We start from the raw sequence: 23,549 nt of genomic DNA on the forward strand, positions 1-23,549 counted from the left end.
AAGAGGTTTTTTTCAGTTCCGGCGGTAGTACTAATTGTTTTTGGTATTTTAGTTATGAGTTTTACTTTTGTGATCAATTCTAGAATTATGACTGTAGTATTGAATATTTCACGAAGTATATTCGATGAAAGGCAAGATAATATCTCCCCTCAATGAAAAAATGACTCCTCAGCACGCTGAGAATAATTATATCGTTCATAATTGTTTGGTCTCAAAAGGCTTCATCACAGTCGAGAGTCACCCCAAAAAAATCTCCTTTTTTCACTTTTCCTACTTCGTCGCCTACTGAAGTGGCTGATTTATGACAAAAACGGAGAATACAATTTACTATCAGCCTCATGGAGGCCTGCGGCAAATTCCAGGTGCATTTAGATGAAGAGACTCTCTGACGTCAAGAGATCCTACTGGACGTCAAGATTTACTCGAAAAGGACACATGCCCGTGTCATCATACGTCATCACTCCGATAAAACGTCACTGAGGGTCATCGAACGTATTCGATGACGTCAAAAGAACCCAGATGAGTCTCCACGTACTTTGGTGTTCCAAGAAAGTTGATATCATTCGCCCGCATACTGACTTTTACGAATTCATCCCGTACACTTTAATTTTCGAGACGAAAAGCGTAGCACAGTCCTCATCGTTTTTCCATAATTTTGATTTTACCAAGGTCCAAGGTTTCAAGCAAGGGGACTAAATAGAGATGGTCCAGTCCGTCCTGTCAAAGCTTTATTATGTCGTTACTCAGGACGCAGTTTAATTTGCTGTCAAAAATGTCCGCAGCAAAGCGATAAGAGCAGACAGATCCAGTTATTCTCAAAATTTTCCACTGAGTATTTACAATCGCGTAAATAAGCATCTAAGTGTTGAAATTAATAAAATCATGAATATGAATTTCTTTTAACAGCACTAATGAATCAATAATTATTGGTAATTATAGTAAGTAATTATAGGCTACTGAACTCGTGAAATTCGGATCGCACTGTCGTCAGCGACTCCAGTTTCGACTTAGTAAACCCATTAAATGCGCGGAAGGTGGCAACACATAGAGTGGCCGACTACAAAATCCTATACTTACTGTAATATTCATGGTTTCAAGATACCACTCTTGTATAAAGCTTTGAAAATTTGAGTGCGCAATGGAAATATTTGTCCATTTGCTAAAGACTGGTGATGTCAGTTGAAACTTCATAGAGCTCGCTTACCATGTTGAAATTAAAGCAGTGCCTCTGTGATTTTGCATGAAATTTATTAACGACCTAGATTCCGAATCGGAAAACAAAGATAACTGAGAACATTAAAACTTAAATAGCTGGCGAATTTTAGTGGAATATTGGTCAAAGCGATTTGGAATTCCATTTGCTAAGTGTGTGCCTACCTCATGGTAGTGAACTGGTGAAGCTACCCATGCATTTCATATCCCTATATCAGCCGTGACCCTTAAGAATTATTTGACGTTAAGGTGGAAATTTCTAATGCAATCCTAATGCGTCAAAATTTGAATAAACCTCCTAATTATTGTTGTTATTTGATTAAATGGGTTATCATCTCCCTTTAAGCGATTCCCTAATTGGGTGCAAACAGCCTAAGTATTTTTAATGGCACTCAAAGTCCGACGGAAGGAGCAAAAATACCAACATGCTTATCTGACTTTAGGTGGGTAACGAAAGTGAACCTTATTTTTCTAGTACTTCCGTGCACATTTTCGGTGTGTTGTTGCGAGCCGGTCGAGTAATACGTTAATCGCGCTTATCTAACATGTGCCAACCCAGCCTTTGACCCATTTGACAGCGATAAGTTGTTTGCTTCCCTCTAGACCAATATGTGAGTTAGATACTCCACGCTTGCGATTACTCTCTACGCTGTTTCCATTAGTGTGGTGCGTAGATCCCCTTCACATTTCCGTCATGATATGTTATCAACAGAGCGGCATTTACAACAAAACTAGTTTAGAGTAAATACTTCATACTGATATTAATTTTCGTCACTATTTCGATTTATCGCAATGTTAATTTACTTTTCGTTTCATGTACTGCCAAATTTTTGAGACATGAAATAGATTTTAATGTGCAAAGCTATTTTTCAAACACTTTTATTTTTTCATAATATGTACTCGGTGACATCGAAACTTGTGCGGCCATTTAATCACTTACTATTTGAACAAAAATCTTCTCGTTCAATTTCATAGTTATCTAGCATCCATTAGTAAATCGCTCGGCCTTCATCAGTGGAATGCAAAGAGAAAGAATATCCGTGGATCAACTGCTTTCTTCAGTTCGTTAAAGCTGTTACTTCATGCATATTTGTTTATGTAAACTATAACAAAAATTATCAACAGTTTTGTGTTTAATCGAAAACCTTGATTTCAATGTAATGAAATACCTCTTCCCTTTTATTAATTCAAGTCCTGATAGTGAATTTTTTTCTCAAACTTTACAATGTTTTTTTATAACTATAGCTATTTTATAACAATACTATATTTATACATACCTTTTTTCAGTGAAACCTAATCTTTTTTTTCCTTTGAGGCATCAATTCTTTCTTATAAATCTTTCTATAAGTTTCTTATAAATTCTGTGAATGAGGGTAATTTTGGAAACGTTAATATATTATACAGTTTCTTTCAGCCAATTGTTCTTTTCGGAATGTTTAGAATGAAAATAATTTGTCTTACAGAGAGATATTTTACTATAAATGTGGCGAATATTCATATCTGGGAATCAAAAATAATTAATAAGGATATCAAGCAGTATTATTTTATTTCTTCTCTGGGAGATTTTCGAAGATTTACTCTGTTCCCTACGTTGATTTTAATGATGTCTTGCCGCCCACTGCTTAATTTTCATAGCTCGAGTTTGATTCCTCCTCAATTTCCCATGCTACGTCAGATTCGGAAAATCACCAGTAATCCCACGCACGCAAAGTTTCTTCAGATGCATGCAAGATGTCGTTATTTGCGCATGTGACACTCGTGGGAGCTGCAGTAGTTCACGCCTGAATGCACTAATTTATTCAGTTGCCAGGAATCACGAAGCGACTCGCTAGTTGGTGAGGCACAGTGATGAGCGAGAGGGTGTCAGATCTCCAAGATGAAGGCGATCCATACCTGTGGGATGAGGAAAAGAGGAGTGCCAACTTTTTAATATAGAGGCTGGTCTATTTCAGTCTAATTTCTGGACAATCTAGGCCTCACTCACACAAACAAGAACCACGACAGAAATGGGAACATGAGATTTTGGAAATATTAATTGTGTCTCACTACGTTATTTACATCAACTTTGTTGCTGAAACAGTATAAACCCTTCAGTTTGTATTAAGAAATAGCTCCATATTCAATTCATTTTACAGTTGGTACCATTTTTTTTATTTATGGCCTAATGATTTTTTAATGCTCAGCACGAATGTGGTGAGATTTCAAGCAACCAAATTCGTCATAAATGTTATGTGAAATTTAAAGCAAAGGTTGGGTCCAAATTCCCTGATGTTAAAAGTCTGTGTATTGAAATAAAATTTCATCTAATCTAGGTAAAATAGCGTTTCACATAGTTTTTTCTGACATTGAGTTGTTGAACAGTTGGCATTTTCCGAAAGTAATGTTGCCTAAAGATTTTTTTCTTACTGGAAACATTCAAATTCATCTTTTTGTTTCTGGAATTAGGATGTTTTCAAATATGCCATGGGTCATTCCAGTGTCTTCGTCTTAAAGGTATGTTGAGAAATATTGCATTTGATTTCTGTGTTGCTCATAGCATGCTAAATTCTCGCATAATTAGATTTAAAAAATATCTAAACCTCTTATAGAGCCTTTCATTCCATGCTCCATTTTTTTTGGGAGTTATGTCTTCTAAATGGAAAGTAAACTTAATTGTACGAATAGAAAAGATTTGAATTTAAAGAGCTTGGAAAAATACATTACGCGTATGATAATATATTTCATTGCATTAAAAATCATTATAGCCACTCTTTAGAAAAAATAAGTTATTTTAATTTACCGAAACAACTTAAAATACCTGATCAACTTTAATTGACCGTGTAAATCGATATGAAGAAGAATTCGAATGTTATCGTCTCTAATTCTTTCCAAATCCCTCTCTCTTGTTCCCTTCTTTTACTCTTTCTCCATAAAATCTTTAAATAACTGCACATCGACTTAGGGGCCTTCGATTAATTATATGCAGGGACTGAATACAGATCTGCAACCGTGAAGTCCTGCGCTCATCTTTAAAAGTGTTCAACGGTTACTAAAAAATACTCGGATGACTGAATATCAACTATTTCATTAATCTTCGGTAGTTTCTTCTTGTGAAAGCTGGATAGAGCAACAATCGGCTATTCATTATCAAGTGAATGAAATGTCTGAGGTTTCAGCATTTATTATCGGGACGTAAACACAATGGATGCAAATTTTAATTTTAAGCCTGATAAACTATCGCATCTTTAAAATTACCTTCTGGTGATATAAATAATTATAAATATTTCCATCCACCATCAAGGGCTGATACGGTTTAATATATTATTAAAGGAATCTGATGCTCGGGGCTGTATGGTAAAACATCGCGACATCTAATCTCATTGGCAACATGAGTCAATGAGATTACAATGCACTATTCTGAAAGTAGGAGTAAATAACACCAACCTAAGGATGATGAATCATGTTTTGAAGAATTAAAATGTATTTATTCACTGTCATGGTCTCTGAAACGCCGCCATGCCGTGGCGCGGCGGTCGACTGGAAGTAAAAGGCGTCGCCCTGCCCAACTGAGGCAATATTATTTCTCTAGTGTGCGTCAAAGACCTTGCGGATTGCCCCAGTCGGAATCGCTTCCGCTGCCGTAAGTTTTGCTCAGCAGCGGTGAATGGTCGGAAGGAAAGCGTTCCGAATGAGCCCATCGGTTCATCTTCATACTACCCCGTCAGCCACCTCATTAGGGTGGTTTCCTAAATTTTTTTATTGCCTAAATCGAAAGATTATGACTCATGGAGTACGTATTTCACGCTTTTAGATTTTTAAATGACAATATCTATTTTTCACGATTAAAGGAAAAGTGAATATTTCAAGGGCGCGAAAACGCGACGGCTAAGTATGAATGCTGGGAATAGCCCGTGTGACGTCATTCTGGTTCCAGCTGCCGTCGTGTGAGGTGACCTTGGGGCTAGGCCATGAACGCCGCTACGCGACAGGCTGCTAGCAGGTAGCGCTTGGCTTAAATAAGGATTATTATTACCCTATCAAACGATGGAAGCTTTCCGACCTTAGGCAATTTTAACAGGTGATTATTAAGACATGTTTCCCTGAGCTCTGTGCCTCATACTTGCATTGGTAATCTCAGACGATGTAAAACTTCTATCTTCTCGTATAGAATCTAGGTCCCTGTGACGTCACGTGGAGTGGCATCGCATGGGCGCCGATCTAGCCTTTTTCAAATGAGGTTAAAATTGACCATTAACATTCGTCTAAACTGGGATTTCTAAAACCAAATAATTTGTATATTATGAATGCATCATTGTTGGGTAACGATTCGCGATCAATACCTTTCGTTTTCTTTGATGAAGGTAACTACCCAATTGGCAAGTGGCAGGGGGTATTGCGACATTGACTGTTCACCTGTGCATGAACTCTAGAATATCAAGGGAATTGACTGCCTAAGATTCACTTAACATCAGGTCGTTCTAAGGGATTATGAATTCCTACACATATCCGTTTGGCTAAATATCTCTCATTTTTAATCGTTTCTATCAGAATTGGAAATATAGGTAGTTATTAGACGATGTGTCCCGTGTCACTCTGAAAGATATCTGATCTTCTTCGATCTATTAATCTTATCCTATCACGTAGCCTCCGAGTCTCAAGGGCCCCCTGACTTAATCCTTGTAAAATCTGTGTCACGTTCTCTCACGCCGCTTTCCCTCGTACTATATTTAGTCTTCGTATTTAAAATTTATGCGCCGGATCTCATGTTTGTCGCATATTCGAGATGCGGCCTGAAGTGTACGAAATAGCACTTCTCTTTCAAGTACTCGTGAGAGGACTTACCCAAAGCACGTTTGGCGAGTGGTAGTTTCTTTAGAGCTGTCGCAAATACTTATTATTTGGATACCTCACGGATTCATCATGTATCTACAAAGTCAGGATTGGTATACTGTAACCCTACATTTCTCCCTTTCCCAAGTTAGTTCCTAAAGTTCTCTGATGTTCATCTTCCTTGTGCCCTCTGTACTTATCCCTTGGTCTTCCTCGGAGGGCTTTCCCTCAATATTTTTCCTCCATTTTATTCCTCACGTTGTTGCTGTCATTGTAATTCTCCAGTATTAGAGCCGCGGCTGTTTTGCCACGAATGCCGCTTTATGTTTGCTTGCATCTCCGGCAGTGGCATGGGCGAACCCAGAAAGGGGCAGCTGCCCCCCTAGAAGCAAAAATCGCAAATGTCTTTAAGGAAAATAATTTTTTTCAAGCAAATAATTTTAAAAACTAATAAAGAGCTTTAACAGTTTCCTTAAAATGTTGCTTTCATTCACCTTTTCCATGCTCAAATCTTACCTACAACTTGAACAACCATTGCTTCTCTCCCCCCCCCCCCCCTAGTTTTAATCCTGGGTACGCCCTTGGGTAGTGGTGCAAAGTAGGTGAATGATTCCACTCGCTGGAATTTCTCTTCTTTGAGGTGGATATTGTCCACGGATTCATCGTGACTCCCAGATTTTTCACCACAAATGCCTTTCTTCCGGGAGTAAGATCCTCAGTGGACGCTGCCGCACATTCGTCTGCGCCTCGGAGCGCTCTGCCGAGTGGCTTGCGAGGGGGTGGCCCACGCGACAGCTCGTCCGTCCTAGCCATCTCGTCGTGCTTAAAGATATGGGATCGATATCTGAAACGAGAAGAAGAAGGGCGGATTGGAAATGAGGGTGAGGGGAGTGGGAACTACTCATACCACGCTCCTTCGCGTTCTTTTTTTCTCTCCCCATTGAGGGTTCATTGGGGATTGGAAAGACAGATGCGATCCCGGGGATAGATGGGCAGTGGTTATGTGGATTACTCAAGGGGTTAAGATAAGCGGGGAAAGAGAGCACCCAGGACTTGATACGTTCGACTGATAGAATAATGGTTTTGATTGGAGGATTTTGATGATGAAGATATGATTTTAACTTTCAATGGTTGCTATCGACCAATTTATTTACATTTTCTACAGCAATGACTATGGTATTTCAAGGGATGAAACTATTACACATGATTAATAGGTTATCCAATTCAAAGTTGGACTTATATCCTCCTTGGCTCAAGTAATTTGGATTCAATCGTGATTTAGAAGATCAATCACAGAATTACTCTGTAGCGGTATAGTCTTAATATTTGCTTTGAAACGTCGAAGTCAAAAATATCGTATCGAGTAGTCTTGGTCTGGATAGTTCCCTCGGTCGAATGTTGAAAGATGAAAGTGCTCGTGATGGAGTGGGTGTAGGTGATTTTTAGGGCCGATGCTAAACTCACTCTCCCCACCCCTCTTCCTCCCTTTTAATCGCAGCCTCTACCCCCTGCAACCCATCCTTAAAACGTGTTAATTACAGTGGGACCTCGATAATGAATTGGGCCTGCGGTTATTCGTCCTCCCACTTGCACCATCGTTTCCTGCCCACTTCGCGTCATATCCTTGTATTTCCCCAGCACTGCACGCGACGCCGAATATGATGACTATTTGATGCGCGACTCACCTATGAGTGTGTGATGAAGCATTTCACACCATATCAGTTTATTGAAAAGCTGGGAGCGAGAACGAAAACGTTGTTATCAACGTTTATTTTTGCTCATCACTGAGCTCCCTAACTATCACACAGTGAAATTCGATTGGAAATGCGAAATAGAAGTGATTTCTAGTATCGCCTCAGAATCACCTCCTTCACAAACACGTATTTGAACTTGTTTTTATTTTTAATTTTGGAGTGTTTAAACTTCGCCATCATTATTTTTCCGAGTGCTAAATTTTTAATCGACCACGCACCGATTAAATGGCTGTATGGTTACACCTATCCGTTATTACATTGTCATAGTTATGGTAAGGACCATGGTCATAGTAATCATAAACACTCGCTAAGCTCGCTCGCAATAAAGGAAGATTCCAGGAACTTTCTTCTCGTATGGACCATTATTCAAAATGTTACAATGCTTATGGATCCGAACTTTGTATTTATAATTGATGGTGATATCTTCTGGTCTGTTTGCGATCAAACTAGAACTGAATTGCTACATATCATCTGAAAATATTAATTTTTTCGCATTATATCTGATTTTACCGTTTAATTTGAACTTTGGTCAAAACGGTTCAATTTGTCATAGTGAGCATGAGTGTTTGACTATTGTAGATCAATGATGGCACGGCGCTGATGTAATGACGGTTGTGATCCTACCCTCGTATTGGAGGTGTAATTTTTTTTTAAAGGGCAGTAAGAGTCGCGTTATCGTTTTTCTCGGGGGGTTTTCGCATCATAAGAATGCGGTTTTCTTTATTAGTTCTCTGCTACAGATTTCTTAGATGAATTGTTGATTTTATACAATTTTATTTTAATAATCAAGGAAATGCGAAAACTGGTTTATTGTGCTTACTATTCACTTTTCTAGAAAAATGTATTAATGTTTTGATAGGAAAAACTCAAATGAGAACATGAATCTATCGTAAAGGTGCCTGATCGTTCGACGCTCATATTCTTATCATATAAATGCATGCATTTTCAAAAACCTTAATTCATATATATTACACATTTACATCCAAATAGGAAATGAATTGAACTATGATTTTGGTTAATTCATGCAGTAGGGATGAACATTGGGAATCATCGTCAACATTTTGTTCCAATTATGTTTTATTTTTCAATCCTCACTATGAGCATTATTATTTATACTACAGTCTCTTCCACAGTATAATATAATTCTATAAATTAGCTCGTACTGATAACTGCAATTAATTTAGTCAGCGAATATGTGATTACATCTAATAAATTGATCTCCAATTAAAGAGTCAAATGATAGTTTTGGACATCAATGAGTTAATTTGAGAAAATATGCAGTAGGGTAATAAGAAGAACCTTGGTTTAATCTGATTTGAAAACCCTGCTAATACTTCTGGAAACTCAATATTTAACATAGCGATATTTTAGCGGCTGGGTAATTCTTCGAAAGCTTAATGAGGGCTGCCCAACTTGGGGAAGTAATAAAGGGGGAATGAAATGGAATTTTTAGGCGTCCGGAATCCGGGAAAGGTTGCGGTCGCTCCCCTTCTCGCATACTTTTCGAATAATCAAGAAATTTTAATTATGAGGGCCATCTTTTTGTGGTGGGAGGTTCCTTTTTGTATGAAGTTTGATGCAGAAAGAAAACCAGAATCTTGATGAAATTATAATTATTGAGCAGTTCTGAGGAACTTCCGTCGCCACATGATTGGCCTTCGTCATTAAACTGCGATCCTTTGAAGAATGGAGTGTTATAAGAACTCGTGAGGAGATCGAAAACATGCTTTTCGTGGAATTATCGCTGAGAAACTTATTTCTACTTAATTCACAGCTTCTATTGGTTCCACTCATTATCTCACTTCTCTCGAACCTACATCAAAATAATCATTCTCTTTCTTATCCTTGCTTTCATTCTGAAATCATGTTTTCTTTATTCTATCATCTGACTCTCTCCCCAAAAATACCTTTCGCTGGAGCACCCCAGCCCGTGAGATAAAAATAATCAGCTGAACCGCGTATTCCTAGATATTTCTCTGCATAAAAACCTTACACATTCTGTAGGTTTAATCTGTAGGTAAATCTTCATTCTGTGATATAGCTTAGGCTCTTGCTTTCGATATTCAATGTAGCATATTTTTTTGGAACGTAATTTTGCAATAAGGATGCTACTAGTTTTTTTGGGATTCCACCCGCGTTCTGTTCATGGAAATGGCAACGTTTCACCTATTGTGATGCAGGTGTTCTATGACAAAGCTGAAGTAAACACATTCCTCAGCTTGTTCAGAAGACCTTCGTCAGAGAAATAATTTCGCAAGTGAAAACTATAATGGAGTATGGTAACCATTATATCAAGGTTTCTTGCCTCCGTATTGTCTGGCCGATGTCCGTCGATTTGACAACTATTATGCATTCATCATCTCTCTTGATAATCGGTCAGGTAACGAAGCGTCGCTAAGTGGAATGGAACAGAAACAATTCTAGCCAAAATAAACTAATCGATCATGAATCAATTTGTTTCAGGACTTAGCTGAAACATACTCGATTAATTTTTGGTTTCGATTTTGAGGGCCATTTTTCGTCAACGATTTAAAAGGCTCGTTAGTTCTAATGAGTCCTCAATTGCTAAGAGATCTAAGCAGTTCAGAGATGGATGAGTTCAGAGGGGAAAGATTTCTGAAGACATTATAAAGACTCATTTTTCTTGCCAATCATGAAAAATCATTGTCTATTTACCCGTTTGTAATATGCGAGAGTCGTAATTTTACAAACTTGTTATAAATATTTTTCATAGCAGGCCTGCTTAAAATATTTTCATGGAATTATTTACCATACATATTTAACAAAATGGCATGCTCTAGTTTTAATTTGTTATTTTGGATTAGTGAAGAGGAAATTCGATCGCGACGATAACTCACAGTAGGGTAGTTTACTTCATCGAAGAAAACGAAAGGCATTGATTGCGATTCGTTACCCACCATTAGTGTATTTATAATACACAAATCATTTGGTTTTAGAAATACCGGTTTAGACGAATGGTAAGGGCCAAATTTTATCCTCATTTGAAAAAGGCCAGATTGGCGCCCATGCGATGCCACTCCACGTGACGTCACAGGGACCTAGTTTCTACACGAGAGGATAGGAGTTATACATCGTCTGAAGTTACCAATGCATGCAAGAGGCACAGAGCTCAGGGAAACATGTCTTAATAATCACCTATTAAAACTGGCTAAGGTCGTAAAGTTTTCTTCGTTTGATAAGGTATTAATAAACCTTTTTTAAGCCAAGCGCTACCAGCCAGCAAGGTACTCAGCTACCCGCTAGCATCCTGCGTCGTATCAGCGCTCAGAGCCTCTCCAAGGTCACCTCACAAGGCGGGAGGGGGAACCAGAAATGCGTTGCACGGACTTTTTCCCATCATCCCTACTTACGCGTCGCGTTTTCGCGCGCTTCAAATTTTTCACTTTTCATTTAATCGCGAAAAATAGATATCGTCATTTAAAAATCTAAAAGCGTGAAATACGTACTCCAGGAGTAATAATCTTTCGATTTAGCCAATAAAAAAATAATAGGAAACCACCCTATTGCTTGAAACCTTGATGGAAACGTCGAGTAACGGTAGACGGAGGCAATTCAAGTAGCCATTCCACTACCGCTTCCCCATTGCCGTTAAATCCCCTGTTCTTAAAGCACCTGATCGCTCGGAGAAAATAAAATTGTCGCCGAATTCCGCAGTTTTCATCCCGCGGAATATTTTCTAGCGTCGACGAATAAAGGTGTGATGGGGAAATCTTCTCGAGTGCGTCGCGGTCAAAAGGCCCCTTCTCAATAATCGTCGTCGTATGGAGCGAGGGGACGATCTTCGAAGGAGAAATGAATTAAAAGTGACGAGGGTCGGCCGTGGGTGGGGTGGGGGAGAGGTGGGAGAGGAAAGGAGGGAGGGGTCGAGCACATCCATCCGGAGGAAAGTGATGGAGTGAAAAATCACCGCAAGTCGCCCCCTCGACCTCCCTCCTAACTCTCCCTCGCTTTCCGCCGAGTCGGAAAGGGCTGATATTTTGAGTGATCGGCAGATTTTCGCGATATTTGTACCGATTCAAAACTAGTCTCTCTCAGTGAATGATTCAACCCGTGGGTTGGTATGGCTAGATTAGGGTAGAGCTCAATCCGCACTAAATCACAGACAAGTGAAATAGACTGGCCAGACTAAACCAGATATACAGGCCAACTCAGGCCAGTTCCCTTCCCTGGGACACCTCGCACTTCGAGGATTTTTTGTGTTTCTTCGAAGGCTTTACTCGGGATTCGAAAGCAGTAGCGTAACCGAAAAATGACCCTGTGTGACTACTACGGAATATTTAGTTTATATTAAAAATTAATAATATAAGATAACTTTTTTATTGTGATTTGTTTACAAGAAAATTAAAATAGAATCTCTATTATATACTCGATTCTGTCTCAATTAAATAAGAACTCGGTTAAAAAAATATCTTTTTCTCTCTTGGAAGGGGAGTCTGACACCCAAAATCCCCTTAGGTTGCCCCGCTGATCAGCTTTGCATTGTAATAGGCTATTCCACCAATTATTTTGTTGCCAAATCCAATTATTATTAAAAGAGTACCAATTAACGTTGGTGTGCATGGTAGGCAGCATTACAATGTAGTATTTTAACCACCTGCCCCCATTCCCACCTTGTCAGTTCGCCTTGAATTTTTCACTTAATTCTCATCGTAACTAATTTTATTTAACTATTTAAAAATTTATTTAACACAATCTAATTTTCACTTAATTCTCATCCCGTTTTCCCCTTACCTAATCTCTATCTATCCTCGGCATGGAATTTTAGCATGCTCTAATCCGTAGGTACACACTCCATCCAAAGATTTTGAAATAAAATAAAGATATTTTTTCATTTACCAACTTTTCGAGTGAAAGGTTTTTTTTTATGTCTGTACCATGAACTTCTGATAAGACTGTGGCTTAGCGGGGCTTGAATTCTATAAATGGAAAGTAATGAAAATTAATGGTAGATAAATTAAATGCAATAAAATGCTAAGGATTTTTTTATTGAAGTTAAAAATATTTTCACATAAAAGGGCGTGGAAAGTCGTTGATATTTCTCACCACTCCATTCTAAATAATATGGCCTATTTCTGACGATAAAAGTCCATGAAATTGGTAGTGATTAAGGACCAAATAATATTGGATAGTTACGAGGGAACTGCCAACTGTGAACTTGGCTATGATTGAGTGTTTTATTAATAAAACATTCAGGCACCTAGTTTTTTTTGCACAAAAAACTTTATTTTAATATAAGGAGATTATTCACGCTTTCCAGACATATTCTCCTATTCCGGCGTCGAAACCGTGAGATGCGAGTTGCCAAGTAAGGTAGTCACCAAAGGTAACTGACTTGAACATTACTTAGAGCCGTGATGGATTAATGCTAAAATTCCGAAGCGCTAGCCAACCAGTTCAATATTTTATTATTTAAGGTAGTGAAAATACATTTAAAAAGCTGAAGGAAACCAATCTTAAGTTATTACAAAGTTAAATCAGGTGTAATGAAAAAAATGAGCGTTACTATGTCGAAAATTTCCATCCCGGTGCATGAATTCCTGGCGTTCCCCAATTTTCTCGCAGCTCGAAGTCATTCCGGCACCCATCGACCTCCGCTGCGGAATCTACCTTCTCCCCTGCCGCGGCCTTTTTTCCTGCTACCTCCACCTTTCCCCCTCCCTCTCTCCCCCCCTTTCCTCCCGAGGAAGCCGTCTCCTTAGCATAACCACCCTCCGGGAGCACCGCCTGCCCCGGCCGCGTCGCGTCTTGGCAAACATTCGCCCTTTCCAGCACCCTCCCCAAATCCCCCATCGCCTTGGGGAAATCTTGTCGCCCCGCACCCGACCGCTCTCCTCATCTGCTCCCTCCTCATCCGCACCCATACAATCCCATCGAATCTTTCCGAAATCTCGTCCGGAACAATGCGGGAGCTGTATTGTGGGGGCCGCCGGAATTGCGTCTCTTTGTCGCCGTCATCTCTCTCCGTCGATGTTTGACGTGAAGCGTCCCTAACGACGGTAAATGTTTGTTTTTTGCCGGCCCCAAACTTCCGCCCGGGCATCCCACGGATCTCAGACCGAAAATTTGATGTTCCCTTCCCCCCAAATCCTCTTTTGGCGGGCATGAAATTGGAATGGAGCATCATTGGTTGCCAAGGTGATAAATTCAAGTTTCGCCTTGACGGTTAGTTGCCATCTTCAGATGCTCACGATCCTTATTCTCTCGTGCTCGGGAATTTCGGAGAAAAGCAAGCAGGGGAATCACCGTACTTCGAAAGGAATTGCTATTTTTGGATTACGTGGGAGAAGTTATTTACTCTTCCTCGGGACTATGAAAACTTGAAGGTGAATAAATGCGTGGGAAAATGTGTTGTACACTCCCTTTGATTTATGAACACCTGAACTTGAATTAAATTGCTCAATAACTTTTAAAATTACAAGCTAACTTCTTGAAGGGTTCCTCCAATGCAAACTAATAAAAATACTCCATCATTTTTTCCCATTTGAATGAGTCAGTCAATAAATAGCTTCGGAAAATTTAAATCCATGGGATTGATCGAAATATCTGAATTTTGTGAAGAAGTTTCCAAACGGGAATAACCTTGTACTGGAAAATGAAGGCATACAGTCAATTAGAAACCTATTTTCATTACTTCTTCCTCTTCCTGGAAATCGTTATGGAATATGGCATGGTGACTTTTCCTTAAGAAGCAGCCATCTAACGAAAAGCTGTGGTTCCAAAAATGTGGAAATAAATTTTATTGCGTATTTCTACTATGCGACTTAAATGCGTTAATTAAAGCTACTAACACTAATTTATTAATGCCTGTAGCTTTCATTTTATTAAAATTTCACTCTTCGCCTTTTTAGTAACGTAAATATGGTAATGTATCAGTTTTATGGTAAAAATATTAAAATTAATATTGATAGTCACAGTGAAAGTATGATGAAAATTTACAAATAGCGCTTATTTTTCTGTAAATTTAAGACACCAAAACTGCAGATTTGGTGGGCGTTATCGTTACTGGTCCTGAGGTATTTAACTCCACAGGACTAATTTGTGGAAGGGTACGGTTTTGTTTGCGAGGATCCTCACATATAGCTTATAAAATCGTAAAAAAAACCACTACAAGTTTCTATTCGTAAGTTTTTTATGTCTCCCATTTGCGGAACATGAAGCTCCTCGTAAAACTTAGAATTTTGTTTTCCCATGAGCGACGAATATTTTAGTCTCCTTTAAACCGTTAAGGCCGCTATATACGGTGAATGATCGTGCAAATGATCATGCTGAATGATCACGTGATCATTCACAGGATCATGCGAGTAAAATAAAACATGTTCTAATTTGCACTGAATGATCATGCGCATGAAGGCTCATTCGCGACTTGTTTCGTTATACACGGTGAATGATCATGCGCATGATCATGCTGAATGAGCATGCGAATGAAAACATTCGCCGTGTATAGCGGCCTTTATGGCCTAAGACCTTTCACAACCGACCGACTGGTCCTAAATTAATATCAGGTCTGCGGCCGTTCATAGGTCAGGCCCGGTCTTGACATGAAAGATTCCCCGAGTGTCATCAGGGTGCGTGGCCATTTCCGTGAAGACCTCCCGTGGCGCTTTGGTTCAGTGGCAGCCAGATGAGGGCCGTGTTCTTGGGCCACTTTGAGTGGAGAAGTCAACCTGGTTTGCGGTGCTTGCGGAGGTCTTTGAGGCGGTGTCGCTTTACGCTTGCGACAGTTCGGCCTCGCTCAAGGAAATTACCGTTTGAGAGCACACCAATCAGTTGGCGGAAGTTCCCGGCATTCACCACGGCCCGCATGGGTAGGGTGTGTGGGAGGGTGGGATCGAGTCTTTGGGGAAGAGCGGGGAGCCCCCTCAGGGCTTCTCATCTCCGCCCTCCTAATTCCTCGCTTCGCCCTCCGCAAACCCCGCCGCCGCCGCTGTAACTTTATTACGGCTCCCATGGTCGATGCGGACACGGTGCGTTTCTTCCGGGACTGCTTAGAATAAATTTTTGTTTACACCTCGCAAAAACGGCCCATTTTCCTTCACCACAAATAGTTATAAAGGGTCCATTAGGATCATATATTTCTTACGTAAACCCGATTCCTGTTGTGTAAAATAAAATGGCTCGTTTTCTCCGTGTTTAAATCTGTTTACAGTTAACAAGTTGTTGGAAACGATGCTTCGTAGTCCATAGACTTTTCACTTAGGAGAACGAGAGAATTGTTGACGTCACTCTCGGCTCTCGTCTAAACACTATGTGTACTACTAAGCATCACTGTGTGTACTACTCACCCATCGATTTTCTGCAATGTGCACATAAACGGATATTTGATGTGATCGCTTAAAGGCGCGGTGACTCGTGAATTTATCTTTTAAATTTTCGTGTGATTGGATGATTGTTAAATAATATTTTCCGTTAAAAATATAATTTCTCCTCCGTCTATCATATTTTCTCTAATTTAATTACGATCTCGAGTCAAGAGTGAGGGGCTTTATTGAACTTTAATATCGCCATTGACCTGAAAAAGTGTTTGTCACCACTATAGGTATATCAAATACATCGATTCTTGAAGCTAATGGGACTAATAGCACTTATTATGGTCTTCTTTTTCTATTACTTCCAGACATGAAAGGCACTCCAAATTGTCATATTGTAGGCATCATATTCAACAGGAAGAGGTTTTTCGTGTCAAATAGTCCTCAAATAATTATTTTCAGTATAAGATATCTCTTTTTCAGCTTTTCAGCAAGAAGGGCATTTTCAAAAACTCATTCGCATATATTATTATTTTATATCTACACGCTCTATACGGCCATTATGGATACACCAGATGAGTTCACTAGTTTTTATTCGATAATAATCTCTCATTGTTTGATAAAATCTTCTCGGGTTTGCCACCGGGTAAGGGTGTTTAAGGCCAGCATTTCGATAAGAAACTATCGTCATCAGTGTCAGTCTTAGCCCTGGTGACGATGAGGGAGTTTCTTGTCGAAACGTTGGCCTTAAACAGCCTTACCCGGTGCCAAACCCGAGAAAATTTTATCAATGGTAATAGCCGGGAAAGTTTACGATCTCCCATTGTTTATTGGTATTTTATTAATACAAAGAAATAAGAGCCACTTAAAATAATGATTAACGTTAGCGTAAATAATAGACAGCCTGTTTTCTCAGCCAGAATTCTCGCTTACGGAACATCGCTCGCAATCGTGGTTGGTTAATTCCCGTTCTTTCCCAAATTATTATTGATAATAATAAAAATAAAAATTAATTCATCCAGATCCTCATTCTCATATAGCAACATGACTTAATTGTGCTTTTAAATAACTTTCGTGGAAAATACGTGAGTAGAAGAATCAAGGAGGGTGAAATTCGCGATAAAAATTAAATTAGCGTTTTCGTGGAAATACCCTTGAATTCTCTTCATCGCATTTGCGAATTTCTCATTTCCCTAATCATTGTTATTCATAATTTAAAGTGCGTATGAGTACTTTCTAAATAAGTAATGTTCGAGTGTAGTTAGGAATAAGATCTTTGAAATTTAAGCCGTTCGAAAATATTTTCTGTACTTCCTAACTCTCTGCAGAAGCCTTTACTCAATTACGCTCAAAATAACTGATCCAGTAGAGAGTTGATCAGTATATCCTCTGAAATTTTCGTACATTTTTTTTATTTTTGTTTTTCTGCATTAACGAAACCTACGTTATAAGATCAAAGAGCAGCCCTCTTCATTTTTTCATTTTTTTGATGATTTGTATGGCAAATGCTAATGTTTTAATACAAAAAGTTATCCTTCCGAGTGGCATTTATTACTTAAATATCTTGATATCATTGGAGGTAGTTCAATATTTTTAAATGGACTAATCCACTTGCAGACGTTTCGCTCATTTTATTTTTGCATCCGAGTTTGAGAATTTTTAGAAACTAACTCATAACTAAAAATTTTATCACCCTCCACTAAACTTGAAATTATAAAAATAAATATCTTTTATTTTTTCGTATAGCATCCATGAAAAATACCAGAATTTGCGCCCCAAGAAGTCATAGCAAGGAGAAAATCCACTCTAGTTCGATTGTAGTAGAAGGTATCCGGCCTATTGCGTTGTTATATTATTTCAATTCACGGAAATATGTAAAAATCGCAGCTAAAAGATGTAAATGTACTTCATCAATAACAATTCGTTGATGAATATTTTTGTGGAAATAAACTATTTGAATTTCGTGTAGCCACACCAATCAGAACTTTTACTTTTTGGGTATTAGTAGCTTTCATACCAATTGCATTAACCCAGTCGTCAGAAACCAGCAGCTAACGAAACATTTTCTATGACCAGCACAGTCTATCTTTACTAATTATTTAAATTCCTTATTATCTCTACAAATTGTACCGAAAAGTCATATAATAAACATACCACATCAGTAATTTATTCGTGTAACTATTTTGTGCCAATGCAACTGAATGAATCCTCCTTAGCAATAAAAAAATTTAGAATGTGTCGAGGTGGAGAATTAAGACCCAGCGCCCCCTATAAACCGGTCGAAATTTGTCTTTATTGGTGATATATCACTCATTTAAAATATAAATTTTAATGTTAATGTTTGCAGGGCACGTATAGTAGACTTCTGTCAGTGTTGGCCGGTATCGAAAATTTAGATATGGGAAAATACCGAAGTTTAATTTTCAGATATGGAATACCGATAAATGTTGATCTGGGTCTGTATTATCGCTCACTCAGCGATTCAACCCGTACTTTGGTTTGGATAAGTGAGGATAGAGCTCGCCCCGGAATGAGCCACAGACTTGTGAATTTCACCCACACAGAGTAGATGGGCCAGTTCCTTTACCTGAACCACCTCGAATTTTGAGAATTTTATTTGTCTACATTATATGCCTTGAAAAATTAAATAAGGCTGCAATATTTTTAAGCGACTAATGCACCGCCAATAAATACCGATCGAGTCCTCTTAAAATAAAGACGCCCTATGTCCTTCACGCGAATCGCCTCTTAGCGGCGTGTCGTTGGGACGGCTCAAAAGGTTAGTTTTAGTGTCTGACAAGACGAGGCGAGAGCGTTCAGGATCACGCCTTTCACGCCCAACTCTCATTCTCCGCATCTCGTAGTTTACCGTGAGTTTTACGTCGTGATTCACTATTCAGAGACGTCAATCTGTGCAAACACGGCCGTGCGTCTTTTGTTTTCCGGTTCTCACGCGCTTGTCACCCGCAGGTACGGAGTCCGACGTGAGCAGTAAACAGGCACATTTATTTTCCAGTCCTCCCGGCCTTCCACCCCCGTTTACCCCCCGCAATGTCCTTCTAAGTGTGTCGTGCGGACGTCAATTCAAACTGTCAATGGCTCCGTGGATTTTTGTTCCGACTGCTGCTTGCGTTACCATCTTGAGTGATGACGATACAACATCCCGGAAGAGGCTGTTAGAAACAATATTTCGTCGGCGTTGCACGTATTTACTAAAGGTCTCGACGGCAATCAGAGCATTATTTCTTATCGAAGTCACGCCTCATGCGATGGGAACATCACTCATAGTCCTGACGTTATTTCACCTCGCAGCAAGTTATCGAATTCGTATCAATCACCCTTGGTCAAAACATGCATTTGTCATGTGGTTCATGTGTAAACTATCGAAAGGCTTGCACTTGCTCTGTGACCCTCTATCACTGTAACAACCTCAATTTATTAGTTTGAGATGGGCCACATTTTCGCTTCGCAGTTGCCACAAGGGTGAATTCAGGATCTAAAAATAATAAAGCGGTCACCCTTTATGGTCACTCCTCATTTGAATCTTGGCACATCCGTGGTTGCCGCCCTCAAAGGTGCCATCTTTTTGTCTCGCTCTAGGAATAAAAAATGTTTTGTGCCTTCGAATGCTTAAAACTATAGGTTTTAATGATCATTTATTTTTTAATATTATCTTATTATGCTCTATTCCTGGGGAAAAAATCATTATTTTCACATTTATGCAACCTATATGATCCTTTCTTCCCCTTTTCTTGAAGTAAGACCAATTAGTGGCCAGAAAAAATTTTCTTTGGATTTAAATATGATTACTCATATTTTATGGTGCTCTATTTTCCAACAGCTGGCAAGTGTCTAGTAATATTGAATAAAATCGTTATCCTTAGACCTAATTTGAATATTAAATTACTCGTAGTTGCACCTTTCCTGCTCAAGCACGGACCTACGAGAACTTTTCGACGCATTGTGTTTGTTTATTACATGTTTAATTTATAGAAATTTAAACTCTTTGTGCGGATGGTCATTAATTTCAATATAAGGTTTTGGGAAATGATAAAATCAGCATTTCTCCCGAAACTTTACCAGTATTCACAGTATTTAAAGGATGACGACAAAATGATTCTGGATTGAACTTATTTCGCATTGATTTCTTTTACTGAAGCGAATGAACGGTGCCTTTGTTTATGAAAAAATAAATTATCGGTCGTATTATTGTCTATTTCCTAAATTTTTTATCAAGTGTGGATGACTGATGGTGAAAATATTGTTAGCTCAAGAAGCATGCAAAGTCAACTTAAACCTTTAAATTAAATTAACAGCATATTGCGATCCTCACCAAAGATTGTAAATACGAAGCCTAATTCGATCGCAGTTAGTGAAAATGCTTTCAAATTTCGGTAAACAAAAAGCACTTTACCTTATATCCATCTGTCTGTACTTGCTCAATTGAAGTAATTCTTTTTGTATTTTAGGTGCTCCCTCATGATGCTCGGGCCCGAAGATTATTTGTGACGACTGGTGGGCTGCGAAAAGTTCAGCAAATGAACGTGGAAGAAGGAACACCTCTTTACGAGTACAAGGCCATCATCAATCTTTGTTTCCCGGAGGAAATCGTCAAGTGAGTACCTCTCACTGGAGGAATAGATAGCGAAATAACCCTCTTAGTTCTACATCTTGAAACAAACGTAAATACTATATTTTTCCATGGCTACGTTTAGAATTTTTTTGCATTTGCGACACAGATTTTTAACTGCGCTTCACCTTCACCCATTCTCTTCTCTTGTTATGCATTGTTTTTAGCATCTCAAAATATCGTGCCATTTGATACACGATCACTGTTACGAATGAGATCTTAGATCTCCACGCCATGGGCGCAGCTAGGAATTAAGGCTGGGGGGGGGGGGGGGTTGGGTTAGGTACAACTAATACCGGGGTATGTGGGGGTATGGAATACCCACCAGGATTAGCGATAGGTGAAAGATTAATAAATTGCAGAATTTTAAGATAAATGGTTCAAAATGGTGAGTTTTAAGGCTTTCTGAGGGATATTTTATCAATCCTTATACTATTCTATTAGTAATATCAATCCAATTAAGTAAAATGGATTAAACTTAAAAGTCTCTCTCTGGGGGGGGTTATTCCCCAAACCCCCCCCCCCCCCCTCGCTGCGCCACTGCTCCTTGCTACCAAGGAATTAAGAATCGTCGTTAGCGCAGTAGTCATATGATGGGCTTTTGAATCCATAGACCTGCGGAAGGCCATAGAATAATTTTCTAATTTAAATCGAAACTTGAAGCTTGTACGTGGTCGAAGGGCTCCATATTATCAATAGCAGACACTTTGGTACTTTGATATTTTGTGGAAGTAATAAAGTGTCTGTTATTGATAATAATTTTCTAATGACAATTTATGTAATTTTATCGCCATTATTTCTGATAGTATCACCTTTTTTCGGGTTTCCACCTGGTTCCTTGTTTTTTCATGACGGCAATTTCGCATGAGTACAGTGAGCTGGCTGTGTTTAACCTGAACCATCTCGATTGAACTTTGGAGAGTATGTCTCCATTGAAACATGAACCTACTGGCAGCCCGAAAAATGGAGAGCCCTACTTTTTAACCCTGCGGAAACCCTATGCTATCACTACTATGACCACTTTGCGGTCATTTTGACATCAGTGGAGTTATCACGTCTTTGTATTGTTTTACTCTCCATTCAGCTACTACTCGCCTGCATACTCTGAATCCCTTCTGAAGAGCCTAGAAGTATTTGAGCCGAAGATACCTCCTGATGTTCTGCTGGCAGATAGATCGTCCAGTCTGGAGCGGCCAACCATTAAAGCAATGCGATGTCCGTACTACGAGGAGCCTCCGGAGGGAGAAGATTATATGCCATCGCCACCGATACCCGAAGAATGCGATACTGACTTGGAGGACGAAGATGAAGAGGGCGCAGAGTTACAGAAAGCGGAAGATGAGAGGGCCGGATCGTTGAAACCGGGAGAAGAGAGAACTGGATCACTGAAACCGGGAGATGAGAAGACCGGATCACTGAAACCGGAAGAAGAGAGGGCCGGATCAATCAAATCGGGGGGAGGAAATAGTGGATCATTGAAACCGGGAGAAGAGATGACCGAATCACTGAAAACGGAAGAAAGGACTTCATCTTCGAAACCGGGAGAAGATAAGACCGGATCCCTGAAACCGGGGGATGAGAAGACCGGATCACTGAAAACGGAAGAAAGGACAGCATCTTCGAAACCGGGGGAGGAGAAGACTGGATCTTTAAAACCGGGAGAGGGGAGAACTTCGACTCTAAAAACGGAAGAAAGGACTACATCATTGAAGTCGGGAGAGGGGAGGACTGGATCTTTGAAACAAGGAGATGGGAAATCCGGGTCTCTAAAAAAAGAAGAACTACCTGCGGATGACCAGAAGTCTTTACGGAGCTCCATAGGATCGAAGAGAAAATCGTCCGTCTCACAACGAAAAAAGGTCCCAATGGAAGGCATCAAAAGTGATGGAATGACAGTCCCTACCGTAAAGCAAGAAGGAACTACCGACGGGAAATGGAACAATGTTAATTCAGCCCCGGCCGCCATGGAAATTCCATTGGCCGAAATAGGTCGAAGAACTCCCGCTTCGGGAGATACCTCAGAAGTCTAATTTTTCATTGCAATGCTCAATGTTCTCTCGGCAGATCGTATCAAAAATCGTGATCCGGCTGTTTCTGTTGTAAAAATGTTAGTTATTGTTGAATGTTTCATATTTAGAGCTGTCTCGTGAATGAAATTTGTAAAAGCGACATGTCTTAGAATTTTGGAATCAGAATCTTTCATTGCGTTGCGAAATGAAGTGGAGAAATGCGAACTTATGATGCTACATTCATTCAATGTTTCCCTTTTTCATTCTTTCCCATTTATTTAAAAACACCTGTATTAGCATGACTAAGTGACAATATCAAACGGAATGTATTTATGACCTGAGAATGCACAGGAAAAATCATTCGAGAACATGTCTAATATTAATTTTACCACTTTTTAATCGAACCATTTTGTTTGAATTAATTGGGGTCTTGAACTCTCGTGATCCAGGTTACTGATATGTTTAGGGTTTAAATATTTACATTTCCTGATTCCATTTGGATCTCACTCACAATGAGACGTAGGCGATGAAATCATGTCACATACATAATTGTCGCTCTATTGAGTCAGCCAGAACAATCAGGAGGAGGTGGGAGAAGGTGGGAGGAGATTGCGTAGGGAGCAAAGTAGAATAGGGATGAGGAAGTAAGAATTCAACATTTATCATTCAGCTCGTGACGCGCGAGAAATATTGAGTGAATATTTTCGGAGATCGGTCAGAAATAAGTAATGAAGTAAGCTTGATAATTCTTTCAACGGCACTGCTTTCAGTGATTACAGAAAGCAACAGAAGTTCAGTTCAGCTAACGAGGCAATTCAATTTCTTAGAGGGAGATCCGTAAAATATCTCTTTATTTGTCACAGATCTG

At 39.4% G+C, this 23,549-nt stretch overlaps 1 protein-coding gene across 1 annotated transcript in view; it reads left to right on the plus strand.

Moving 5' to 3' along the window:
* The window catches only part of LOC124157208 (sperm-associated antigen 6-like), a 143,434-nt gene extending 120,524 nt beyond the window's left edge, over positions 1–22,910 (plus strand). The window contains exons 9-10 of the mRNA XM_046531753.1: positions 20,512–20,657; positions 21,757–22,910. Coding sequence (XP_046387709.1) covers positions 20,512–20,657; positions 21,757–22,702 — 1,092 coding nt within the window. The 3' untranslated portion in view covers positions 22,703–22,910. The remainder of the gene's footprint in view (positions 1–20,511; positions 20,658–21,756) is intronic.
* Positions 22,911–23,549: the final 639 nt, after the last annotated feature.

Source organism: Ischnura elegans, chromosome 4 (assembly GCF_921293095.1).
Source record: "Ischnura elegans chromosome 4, ioIscEleg1.1, whole genome shotgun sequence".
Taxonomy (NCBI): domain Eukaryota; kingdom Metazoa; phylum Arthropoda; class Insecta; order Odonata; family Coenagrionidae; genus Ischnura; species Ischnura elegans.